Consider the following 13,621-nt stretch of genomic DNA (forward strand, 5'->3'; position numbering starts at 1 on the left):
GCAGGGGGATTCAGGCATGAGAGAGGCCTTCGTCATATAATAGGATAATGTTTTATCTCATCGGAAGAAGGGGGAGGGGGGGTTGTTGAGAAGGCGAAGTGAAGGTCTGATTATTTTCATAAAGCAGATCTGGCATGGTTGTCCACCCACAAAACTGTCCAGCCTGTTTGACACTCTCACATATTATGTACACAGCGCAGTATCTGGTCAGACATGTTAAGACAAGCAGTAGGAACTTCTTTTCAATATGTAACATCTGTTCACAAAGAGAATTATGTGCTTTTCCTTACAAGAGAAGGCATGTCATGTCAGTGTGTGTAATGTATGTGTGTGTGCATGCTGCTGTTAGATAGTTTTTGTCATAGTGTTTTTAATGCAAGTTAGTATAATTTTAGCATTTAACTGCCTTCATGAAACGTTGAATTGAACATTGGCCACCCATTTGTTCCAGTACAGCGTTTCACTGGACAAAGTAGCAATGCTGTGATAATATAGTATACTGGACAGGCCTTGGATAACAATGTGTGAATATGTGAATCTCCACTGCAAATACTCCACCAGGCCACAGCTTTATTGCTATCACAACTACTGGACATATTTTAGTAAAGATGAGTATCTCAAACAGCATTTTTACACTACTTTACTTATTAAGTGTCTGTATGGGTAGGGGTAAAGATATATATGAAGTTCACAGATAAATGAAATACTCATCATACATCATCCCAGCTCGAAATCAATACAGTTAACTCTATAGGCACGTAGCAGAATAACTACTTGTATTCAATAGCAGAATAAACACAAGTAAAACAGTTATTGTCCACAAGAAGAGTGGCTACAGCAGCTGTAGTGTTAATAAAAAACCTGTAAAAAACAAAAAACAAACCTGCAGTGAACAAACAAGAGAGCTTCATATTCTGAATGTTCACTGTAATGATATGAGATGTCACAGGAAAGATAGGTAGCGGTTCAGTGAAAAATATTATTCCTTTATAAAGGTGAGGTAAGCAATTCTAATCCAGTACACGTCTTTTTGTCAAAAATGCTAACCCACAACTTAGCTAACGTCAGTTAGATCAGCTACTTGATGTGTCACTGTTCGCTCTATATATGCGCTCCACTGCAGGCAGAAAACAAAACAAATTGTGGGGGATTCTTCACATCCCTTGTTTGCTGAAATTGACAAGCTCCCCTCAGGAAAGCGTTATAGGGTACCCAGGGAAACAAAAAACCTTTTTAAAAATTCTTTTATCCCTCCCGCAATTGCTTTGATAAATTCATAAGAGATAAGCAGTCTACTTGAAGCTCCTATTGGTTTCTGTGTTTAAATGTATTGGTGTATGGTGGTATGTGTCCTATGTTATGTGTATTTGATGTTTCTAATGTTTTCAATGAACCTGGTGAAGCCAAAGACATATTTCCAGAAATGGATAATAAAGACTTATCTTATCTTATCTTATGGAATAGCAATTCTAATCCAATACACATCTTTTAGTCAAAAATGCTAACCCACAACTTAGCTAACGATAGTTACATTAGCTACATGATGTGTCATTGTTCGCTCTATATCATGGGATAGTGATGCAGTTGGATTTCTCTAGAACATAGACAGGAAAAGAAGGCATCAAAGGTTCTTGGCCAGACTCCAGCCCGAGACGTTGCCATTACATGCTCAGAATCTTAAACACAACAAGTGTGATAAATGTGAGAGAAAAGTAAATGCTTCAGATGTAGGACCATCATCAACACATCACTGACTGAAACATTTACTTTTCTTGGCATTTTTCCTTGTGTTATATGCTTGTTTGCCTTGGCTATACACACCTGACAGTACGCGCCAAGAAGCCTGGATTCAACAGCACAAACCCTTTCATAATGCTTATCATGGGGCTAACACACAGATAAACACATAAAATTTTAACAAGTAGTTTAGTCTCTAATCCATGCAACCTGCATGTCTTGTGGGACAAACCTGGAGGAAACAAAAACTGGGTGGAAATGCAAAAACCTGTCATGACTCTTGCTGAAATGATGTGTTCATTTAAAAGCATAAACCCGAGTGACCAGTTTGAGGTGGTAATGACTTCTAAACTCCTTCATGTAGATTTCACATTAAACGGAAATTGATTAGTTAAAATCACAATACAATGAGAAGAATTTTTAGCTCACCTTACATATAATAAGAAACACATGTGTATTTGTTGATAAATGCCTCCACATTTCTTTGTGTTTTTGTTAATTTAAAATCATTACTTTCTACTTCCTGGGAAACAATAGACCATTTCTGGTGAGAATTAAAAACTCCCCGCAATAAAACCATCAGTTACTCTCCATCTCTCCCACAACATGTAACTACCTCAATTTTCCCACTGACATCTCTTTGATGCATAATTGTGAACAAATGTCTGGTTTATATCCTGCCTGAACATAATGTTTCAACAGAAATACATCAAATTATGAATGTCAGATAGTCTCAACAGTGCTGTGTCCTTGGGACTTTATTAGATATTGGAGTTTTGTCGTAACACTATTGTGTTGTAAAAGTGTCTGTTCTAAGGGCTTTTGTTATGACATGAAGTAAATGTTTTACCCATGAAGATTTACACCGGAACAGAACAAATTAATGCCTCAAATTGAAACAATAACACTAGACAGCACAATCAGGTGCTTAAGCCCCAGGTTTAAATCATCAGTATCATACTCAATGACAAGTCAGTCACCCTCTACTGCAAATCATTTCCTTCAGTCAACAGAAAATCTTTTTGACCCTCACACCCTCCCATTCATAAATATTTGATGCTTAACACATTGCAATGTCTGATGACCTGTTTCTGATTAATGAAATAAGGAGCTGAAGTGGGTGTAATGTTGCATTATGGGGTGGGAATTAAGCAGAGCCACAGGCACTGTGTCTGAAAATTTGACTATTTAACACTTTTAAATCAAAACAGCTTGTACTTGTTATATATATTCCTCAACTGTGAATTTCGGCTTTTTTGGTTGACTGCAGTGTTTTTCAGTTAGTATGCTTGATGGGACGATGCCATGCTCAAAGATGGACATGTAAGATGACTATCCAGGTCTTCTTTAATCTCTACTGGAACTCACTGATGTAATTTAGGGTGGACTAAGGTGGAAGTAAGGAATAGGAGAGAATATCATTTAACCATACCAACCATACACATTCCTTTGTGAAGCGAAGGAAGAAAATGTGACACCCATCTCTGTTTCATGACCAAATGCAACTGCTTACTGAGGCTCAACACACAATCCGAAGCCAGAAATAAAAAAAGAGGTGGTTCATACAATACTAAATTACCAATACCATATGTTCTAATACAACTTTTCCCATGCATATGTTGCTTGTTTTCATTATCAGAAGACATGAAATCTTCCAAAAAAACGGTGAAATATTCCCATACCCTCTAAACAAACAATACATTTCAGTAACAGGTGATTTGAGTGATTGAGTGAAGGCCTCACATATACAACTCATGTTACACTGAACTCGTAAGCTTCCAGCTAAAAGACTGACCAAACGGTGACCGCATGTGCTTCATTGCCTCTTATCTATGAAACAATAAAACATGTGAGTAGTCAAGAGGAAACTATTAGCTGTTTGGTCAGGGAGGCCCTCAGTACAGTGCAATAGTCTAGGAGTTAACAGTGAGCAAACAGCTTTGATTAAGTGTGTGTATGTATACAGACGGTATATAGCCTGGAGACCCTTTACTATTTTCACAAATCCCGATAACTCACAGAAAGGTCTCTACTTCTACACTTCAAGTGTGAAAGCAAAAGGGTTTTGTTGTATCCTCTGAAGGACCACTTAGGGTGTCACTCTGAGTGTTTAGCAGGTGCAAAGATATTTGCCTGATATCGGGGAAAGCCTAATGGGTTTGTCCTTTGAACTCATTTCACATGTAGAGGAACCTACCCAGCAAATAGCTATGCTGTAGCTCAGGGTGGCTCAAGGCTATCAAAAAAGATTTATGCAGGAGTTGGACAAAATAGTTCAATTGTTACCAGAATGTTTCTCTGAAAAGTGCTTTATCTGAGACTTAGATTGGTTTATGGTTTGTAGGGTTTGTCATCTTTTTATTGGTCATTGCAGTGTGATGTTAAACGTCCTTGACAACTGATAGTGTGTTGTTATGTTACACATATTGAGGCAGTGACAAAGAATTTGAACTTGAGAAACTAAATTAATAAAACAGCGTGTGATTGTGAATAACACAAGACGTCACCATTTAGAGCAGCAGCTAAGACTGCTTAGGGTTATTTTTTGCTGTCCGTGTAATTTTTCAAGTATTTCATTTCAAAATGAAAAATTATTAAATCACTACAGCCATAACAAAACAAAGTATGCTTTCCCGAGAGTGTATTCCCTTTTGTTTCCCCCTTACTATAATGTAGGAATTATCACCTTATTCCACCCTGTGTGACTATATCATATATATTACACTGAGTAAAATATTTAAGGCCAAGATTCATCAGAAAATTCATCCTGACATGTTTGGTATCTATGAAAAGTTTGGGATGTCCACTAGAAATTCTGTGGGTTTGAAATCACACACATCATCAGTTTGTAGTGACCTGTCCAGTGACTGTAGCTGGCCGCTACTTGTAAAGGGGTTACAGTGAAACTAGATTTTGACACAGGGGTCAAGGACAAAGGATTGTGATTGAGTAAAAACTCAGGAGCCACCTTAAGGCCTTTGTCATTTTACTATGTATTTGGTGTAGTGGTGCACACTGCCAAGCAAATTTGCAATTAATCAAAAAACCAACTAAGTGATCCTGCATTTTATCCACCTGAGGCAACATTCTAAAAACTGAAGGTAATGTCTAAGAATGAAAACCTCCTTTCTGATAATATCTTTAACTTTGTGATAGCATGTCAGCTGTTCTGCTATCTCTGCGATCTCTGATAACAACATGTTCTATTCTGAGAATATTGGGAAGGGTTGACTTTGGAGGGAGTTGCATGTGTGTGTGCGTCTGTGTCTATCTGTGCTCCCTGTGGTCCTTCTATTGGTCTTCTGAGTGGGTGGTCTGTTCCAAGAGAGGAGCACTGGAAACATTATACCTACATACACGTGCACACAAACATACACACTGATACACACATACACACACAAAGGGAAACTGGGAATCACACCAACGCAGCACAGCAGAGGGTGGAGCAGGCAGGAGCCTTCTTCCAGATGTGTGACATTAATTTAGTTGATCCAAAACATGAACCGGTAGCTCCCACTCACTCATCACCACAGTGTGTGTGTTAGTGTGTGTGAAACATTCATCCCAACGTTTTAATATTCACACACTCAGAAATACACCTGCAAGCCTACATTTCATTACATTTGGAAGAGAAGGAATCAAGATAAGAAAAGAACGAAGAGAGCGCCTGAAATAAAAGTTCTCTTGAGTTTAAGGTGGAGGAAAAAGACCGAGCAGGGAGGACTAAAGGGAGACGAGGTGCTTTATTAAAAAAGATGAGGAGCGGAGCAGGTTATGAGAACGGTCTCCACTCTGACCCATGGATCAGCGCCCCTGGACTTTCATACAATACTTTCCACTGGGGAGGAGAGGGGGATATGGTGCATGGAAAGACAAAGAAAGAGAGAGAAATGAAATTAAATAAGAAGAGCGGAGGAGGAGAACGAGAGGAGATGTAGGAGGACGGAAGTGGTTGATTGGGTCTCCCCAGAGATTCTTTTGTTTAGATTGTTCTACATTTCACTTCTTTCACTCTCTCCCCTCCACCTCCCTCTTTTCTGACATCTGAGGTAGATTACAACAGAGACCCTGGGTCACATTTATGACTTAAATCAAGAACATATGGTGTGTGTGCGTGTTTGTACGTCCATTTCAATGCAGTGGGATTCCCCTCTGGTCCCCGAGTGGTGGTCAAATTTATTTTCTTGTCCATTGTCTCTCGCTGGGACATCAAAGGGCTATTGTTTGTTGATCAGCAAGGGTGCTACAGGTTACTTGCAGGTCCTGGACGAGTGCGCTTCGCTTCTCCTCCACATCTACCCTTCTTATATCCTTTCTCTAGAACTGAACTTTTAAGCATGTGGGATCGTCACAGAAAACGCCACACACAGGATCAGCACATCCACAGAAACCATGTTTATGTTTTAAAAGATTAGGTGTGGTTATGCATCATTTAGAGTCTGAAGAGGCATGTTTAATGTCCCACAGGCACCTCACTATCTGCACAGCACAGCTTATACTTCTATATAAAATAAAAACAAAATATACCACAAACTTTGAACACTTCTGTACCTGAAAATTAGTCATTGTTAGCAGGTAAAAGAAAAAATGTCCCCATAAATTTCAGCACAAAAGCACATCTGTAAAAGTGTCAGTTGACTTTATTAGGATCGGCTTCACTGAGTTGAAGAAAAACAACTTTTGTCTTTGGAACGTTTACCTAGAAAGAAAACAAATCTACAAAATAATTTGCTGGAAGGACAATATATAAAACAATGGCATCAAAATATCTTTGACAAGAAAACAAAACCAAAAGAAAAAAAAGGCTCAAATGTTTTTAGATGCAGGGCATTTTCTTCTTTTTGCCCTTTTGTTTACAAAATAATAACAAGAGGAGAAAAAAAACAATAGTTATTTACAGTGCATATATTTACATTAAGGCATTTTTGATGGGGAGACTGTTGATGTGATACAAACCCCCACTTCTACACAATCAAATAAATAGTCTGATTTACCATGATACATTACAGTGCTATATTATCTTTATGCTACCAGCAGTGAATGAACAAATACACTTATAGGCGCAGGCTAAATCACACCATCAAAATGGACATTCAAGTGTATATTAAAGGATAGGATCACAATTTTTAGTGCTCTCATGTGTATATGTACATTAAAAGAGATTTTGGTTGATGCACATGTTCCTCTTGTCTATACTGACTGTGATTCAGGGACTGTCAAACAAATCTAGGACATTATCCTATCTCTCATATTGTGTCACAACTTGGTCTCAGGCAAGCAACACAACCACTCCATATACTCTATAAGCAAACACTGAAGGTACTGGATAAAAAAAATCAAATTAATCTAATAGCTGTCCTCTTTTCAAAACAACAACACTGTGTGTGTGTGTGTGTGTGTGTGTGTGTGTGTGTGTGTGTGTGTGTGTGTGTGTGTGTGTGTGTGTGTGTGCATGCGCGCGCGCGCGCGCGCGCGCATGCACACGGCACTGCACGCAGTTACGTTAAATGTTAGCCTATGCATCTAATATCTATATAGATAATGTCATATATCTGGGTTGCATTGCAGCAAACACTTCTTAGTGAAATTCCGCATTACCGCTCAACAAGGACCAACAACACCGTCTGCTTAAGCACAAAGAGGGAATTCTACACTGATAAGACTAACTTTAAAAGATGCCCATATCACATTATATGGACAAGAGGAACACTTGCAGCGACCAATAACTCAATGCAATGCACATGTAGGCATGTGAGTATTGTTTTACAAGACTTAAAAACAAATAGGGACCTATCCTTTAACAAAATGGGTGTTCATGTTCGACTGACTGATAGAGCCCAATTGTAAGTTAGTTGTGTACAGAGTCAGAGAGTGAGACACCTCAGAGGAAGGACTGTAACAAACAAAACAAAAAAAGTTCCACATTATGTCAGGATGTCCGTGAAGTGGCCTGAGCCCGGCTGTTAAATTACAATGAGTGATGGGTAACCTTGTAATTTAAAAGAAATGTACCTTTCGTCCAAGCCAAGTCTAGAGATTCAACAGATTACGAAATAAAAACAGCACCATGTGTGTTTAAAAGGACTGTCTACATTGATCACAGCTCTGCTACCACGGAACAAACACACATAAGCCAGAGGAGGAGGCACTTAAGAAGGTGTTGACAAATGAAGATGATACTTTGGTTAAAACATTTTAAAGAAGTAAAATGCTGGATAAGATAGATGTAAGAAGACGCTTAATACAAGCTTGTGCATTAAAATACAGTCACTTCTGTATAAACTGAACGAATTCTAGTTTATGGTTCTAGGGTTCTGATACTTTCCTCTGGCTGGAAATCCACTGAATGACAACATGAATAATTCATCACCTAATTGCTGCTCTTTAGCAACCATCCACCTCCCTCTGCTTCTCAGTCATCCCCAGATCTCCTCTCTCTAAAATCTCTCTACCCCTCCATCTCCATCCCTCCCCCATTTTTTTCCTCTGCACTATCTTCCCTCTCTCCAGAGTATAAATGCCTTCAATTTTTAATATCTCAACAGCAATGATTTGTGTGGCGTTCACACAGAGATTCAGTCCAGTAGTGATAATGATCAGTCCAGTGGTGAATGAGATGCATGGGACAAAAAGGCTTAGACTTAGATTACCAATTCTAGTGCAAACTGAAGGATTTGGTAACAAACAAAATCTAATCTGGGAATTCCAGTTTTATAAACAAACTACCAAACCAAGGAGTAAACAAATATTTGGCTTGACTTGTTTTGCAAACAAAAGCTTCTCCTTTATAAAAACAATTGTGAAGCCATTTTTTATGTTAGACAAAAGATGTACAAGTTCTGAGTGGTAAGTGCTTTCATTCCAGTCACACGAAAGAGTGCAAATGGGCTGGAGTCACATTTCTGAGCTACCATTTTCTTTTTTTTTGTTAATATTTTTCTTCTTTGTATTTGTCCACAGAAATCTATACCAAGTATATCTGAAGGTTAAGGGACCAGGAACTTCATCTGGTCATTATCTTTCTAATTTACAACCTCCAAACCTTTCCCACTCTGGGTTTAAGAGCAACACATCTGTTAGGCTACCGTACTGTTTCTTTTAGGACACGGTAGCAGCAAAAGGAGGAGCTGCGGTGTCTGTGAAAGTCACTCTGCATCAGGCAGCTTGTAACATTGTACTTGTGTGTGATGGAGTGAGCGTTTCATGTGTGTCAAAGATAGTGCTTGTGTGTTTTTAGCATGTGTGTGTGTTTGTGTGTGTGTACAAATGCTGTTAGTTCTGGTGTCTCTTCATGTGCAGGGCGAGGTGGTCGGATCGGGAAAAGGAGCGTGAGCAGACGGCGCACTGGAAGGGTTTGGCGCCCGTGTGCTTCCGGAAATGACGTGTCAGCTCATCCGAACGAGCAAAGCGCCAGTCGCAGCTGTCCCACGTACACCTGTACGGTTTCTCACCTGCGGGACGGGAGAAAAAAAAGAGATAGTCTGAATGAGTGCAGCTGTCCACTAAAGAAACCGAGCTAATGGCAGAACTGAGCTGCATTTCTTGCTCAATAACATGCTCTCCAGCACTCTATGACTCTATCAAGAGATGTGTCAAAATGTGATAATAAGTACTCATTATACATTGATTAACATAAAAACAGACGCTAATTCCCTGAGTTACATGACTCAGTTGGGTGGAGGAACTGGGAAAACAGGCTTTACTAAAAAGTTGTCTAACACTACAGTCATAACGTCGTCATTCATCAAGCACCCAAGCTGCACAAGTTTCCCACGGGTGACTGGTCTGTTTTGCCTGTTTGTGCGTTTCTTTTATATAGGTGTAGGTTGTTTCTCTGTCACTCTGCCATTCCAATAATCTTCGGATGCAGCCTCAGGCACTTGAAAAACTAGTGTGACCTGTCTACAGCTCCAGCACCATTATAGGTCTACAACTCAACCCTCCGCCCTGTGATCCACGGGCCCAAAGGTGGGCTTAAATGGTTTGTTCACCTATATTACAAAATAACAAATTTAGAAGCTGAAACAGCACATGGCTGGTATTGTTTCCACCTTATGAGTCTGAGTGTGTGCATCATCATAGCAAAATGTTGTCCTGGAGACACCTGCTATATAGAACTTCCACAGAGGAGGTTTTGAGTTCTTTGCCAGGGCTTTAATATGTCTGTCTGTAGACAGTATTTGTCAACACAACAGCACCTCAATCATGCAAGATGCAGTCACAAAACTTCAGAGATCAAATTGAAGGCTGACATGTTTATGGGCAGCGCGGCTGGTGTGATCCCATTGCAAAATGGTCTCTAGTTTCTCTAGTGGTATCTATCCGTGCAGATTGTTTGGTTTTATTGGTTCAGGTTTTGAGAGGTCTGCCTCTGACATGTTTGCTAGCACCCAAATACAAAGGTGGCGGATGGAAAAAACAGAAATAGAAGTCTCGCTCTCACGAGAGGTGATTGTTGCAGGAAGATGACGGTGGAGTCAGTAAGTCATTGTATAAAAAGGTCTATTTCTGTAGGGATCATTTCCATAATGCTGTCAAACACTTAGAATAACTATTTGAGCCTACTGGGCCAATTCTAAAAAGTTTTTCTACCTGTGAGTCATTAAGACCCAAAAATATGTTAAAATACAAAACAAAAAAACAACAACAAAAAACAAACAGGGCACAGGTTTAAAAACACTGGAACTGTCCTTCAAGTTGACACATATTTTTTGCTTTTCCATGTAACTGATTAACTATTGCCTTAAATAGGAGCCACAGCACTGTAAGAGCAAATTATAATGGAATCTCCTCCTCGTTGTTTTTAACATCTATTTCTGTATTAAATATTGATCAAAGACAGGGCTAGAAATGTGTAGACTATTTGTAAATTTCTCTGCAAATCTCTAATAATTCAACAGCAGTGTGTATTTCCAGAAACAATGTCCCCATTACTCTGGAAAGACCACAGATCACTATGAACAGTTTCCATTAGAATTACTTCTATCGAACAAATTGTTGACAGTCTGTTCTGTGCCTTGTTTAGCCCAATAAGGAAATGGGTCTGGAAAACACTGTTTTCAAAGCTCTATACACCTTTAACATAAATCCATCCACCTCTATTAAATAGGGGTGGAAGCAGAAATATGCATGCTGGATACCACTTGTGGTAAGTAAGAATGTTGTTTTTTTGTGTGAACCAACCCTTTAAAAACAAGCACATCAAGCTCTGTAGCATTGCTAAAACAAACAGTTAAAAATGCAATTAACCAGAGCGTCACCAAACTTAGAAACACACGCCTGAACCTGAACACAATGAGGAGAGACAAGGAAAACTGAGAAGAATATTTTCAATATACACGCAAGCTCATGCACTCATCCACGCGCACACGGGCACACACACACACACACACACACACACACACACACACACACACAATCAGGGTAATGGATGGTGATGGAGATTAGAGTGGGAACTCCCACAGGGACACAAACGCATTAGGAATCATCTCATACAGATTACTGACAGGTGTGTGTAGACGTGTGCGTGTAAGTGTGCATTCAAGCAGCTGAATAAGAGAAGTAGAACGAGTAACGACAAAGATAGAAGTGGGGGCGGGGGTTGAAGGTGGGAGGATGGCACAAAGCAGAGAAGAGGATGATTAGATGAATGAAAGCGGTAGAAAACAGGGGTTAAAATAACAAAGTAAGACTGACAAAGACAGAGAGGATATGGAAGTTGCTGCTACATCCCTCTTTTCGTGTCATGCTCTCATCTCGTAGTCTGTAATAACTGCAATAACCACACTTGCCTGCAGCAAGAATGACGCCAGATTTAATTGTGGCGTCATGTTCCCAATAATGAAATGCAAGGCACGCACACCCACAACGACGCTAAGTCAAATAGATTCTGGATTGCAAAAGTGTTAACCGTGAGTTTTGTTTGTGTGTGTTGTGTGTGTGTGTGTGTGTGTGTGTGAATCCAGATGAGTGAGGAATGCTTGGATATCAACAGAAGCTTTGTTTTGTTAGCTGGAGCGAGGTGGTGCCCAACACCTAAGTGCTTGTTTGTTGACTTTGCTCATGTAAAACTAATAGTTCAAATCTAAATGTGAAAGGAGACAGATTGAAAGAATGAAGATAAATTAAAAAGGGAAAGTGAAGCAGAGATCTCAGCATCAAGATTATCTCAGATATTTTTGTATCTGCACACACAGATCTTGTATATATTTATAGTGGTGAATAAGTGCAAAAAGTTCCAGAAAAGCGTATTAAAGCCTTTAAACGTTGATGTCTGAACAGGCTCTGGGATCCTAAGAGAGATGGCACCATGCGTCTAGCACTGACCACATAGTCTGAGAGTCATCGCTCTGGCAGAAGTGTGTCACTTCCACCTGTTTTGATGGAATAGTATATTGGGCAGAGGATGGGAATGGGGTAGGATACATTTACACACACATGCCAGGAACACAACACTCTGCCTAGCAACATAGTGCCAGGGCAGATACCGAAATACGATTCTGGCGGGCAGCGTCACTTTTTGACGGGCCCTGTTTAAAAAAGTTGCATTAATGAGAGGAATGTCTTACCCGTGTGAGTCCTGAGGTGAGCTTTCAGATGGGACGACTTGGTGTAGACCTTCTTGCAGCCTGACGACAGACAGGGAGATAAACACAAACAGAAGGCTTCATCCAAATCCAAATAATTTCATGTGTCAGAATGCATTTACCCAATAAACCGAGCTGTGGTATGCTAGATATTTGTACTAATGAAGAACAGGAGCTATTTGGAATGAGATACAGTGAACATTTGATTTTGTTATTCTGTTTTTCAAAAAGCACATGCGACTGTGTTAAATAGCAGCCTTATTTGGTATTAACAAAGAAATTTATTGAACTGCATGCCACTAATCGCACAGAATTCTGCTTTGTTGAAAACTTCTCCTCATTACACCTGTTTGTTTGACGTCAAAGTTGAGATATTTTAAGTTCAGGGTTACAAAACCTTGTGCACATGATGTTACATGCAGTATGCGGATTACAATGTCTAAAAGGTCATTATGATACTGAATGATTTATTAAGATATTCCTTACTCTTCCTCTCTTTAAATGAGGAAATGATAACATTTCATGTATTGCAAAGATTAAACAGTGAGCAGCTGCAGCAGTGTGACTAATATACACTTGGGTAAAGCGTGGATCTGTCCTTGTGTGGATATGATGGATCTGCTTCATCTGACTTTAAAGAACTTAGACATGTGCTAACATGCTGCAGGAGGCTCCGCTTAAGCCTATTTTACACGCTGCCAAAGGGTAGTTGATATTACATGTCCTACGAGTAGCTGCACATTGTACAGCTACAGTGTGTGTTTGTGTGCGTGCACACGAGAGCCAGTTTTTTTTTTTTTTCATGTTAATCTGCGTAAGCAATCAAAAGTGACTATATGCAAATGTTTGTGGGGAAAAAAGAGCTAAAGACTTAAGGAGAACATCTATGTAAGTAACACACTCACTCACACACACTTCATTCCACAATCATACCAGTGATGACTTTTAAGCCACAACAATGTGTGAGAGCTCACGGCTGAGAGTGCCCAAGCCGTTTGAGGTGCGATAATAAATGCTAAGTCGTTTTTAAACCAGACAGTTAATTAAAAGGCAGTGACTGATGGTCTCCTTTGCCAAAATATTTTAATTCCAGTGCAGCATGAGCTCTGCTGTGGCTGTAGTATATAACGTGACTCATAGGCCTGGGAGAGTCATTCAAAACACAACATATAATTTGTTAAAAATGCAAGGGTGTCTTAAAATGAAGCTGGTTTTCCTAAAGCTGACCTTCTGTGAGTGACCAGATGTTCACCTGACCATGATGTAAAAATAAACACTCACACACACACACACACACA

At 39.6% G+C, this 13,621-nt stretch overlaps 1 protein-coding gene across 2 annotated transcripts in view; it reads right to left on the reverse strand.

Moving 5' to 3' along the window:
• Positions 1–6,359: 6,359 nt before the first annotated feature.
• The window catches only part of klf5a (Kruppel-like factor 5a), a 12,470-nt gene continuing 5,208 nt past the window's right edge, over positions 6,360–13,621 (reverse strand). For both annotated transcript variants that reach the window (XM_046069987.1, XM_046069989.1), the window contains exon 4: positions 6,360–9,188. In XM_046069987.1, the coding sequence (XP_045925943.1) occupies positions 9,010–9,188 (179 nt within the window). In that variant the 3' untranslated portion in view covers positions 6,360–9,009. The remainder of the gene's footprint in view (positions 9,189–13,621) is intronic.

This window comes from Micropterus dolomieu, linkage group LG15 (genome assembly GCF_021292245.1).
Source record: "Micropterus dolomieu isolate WLL.071019.BEF.003 ecotype Adirondacks linkage group LG15, ASM2129224v1, whole genome shotgun sequence".
Lineage (NCBI taxonomy): Eukaryota > Metazoa > Chordata > Actinopteri > Centrarchiformes > Centrarchidae > Micropterus > Micropterus dolomieu.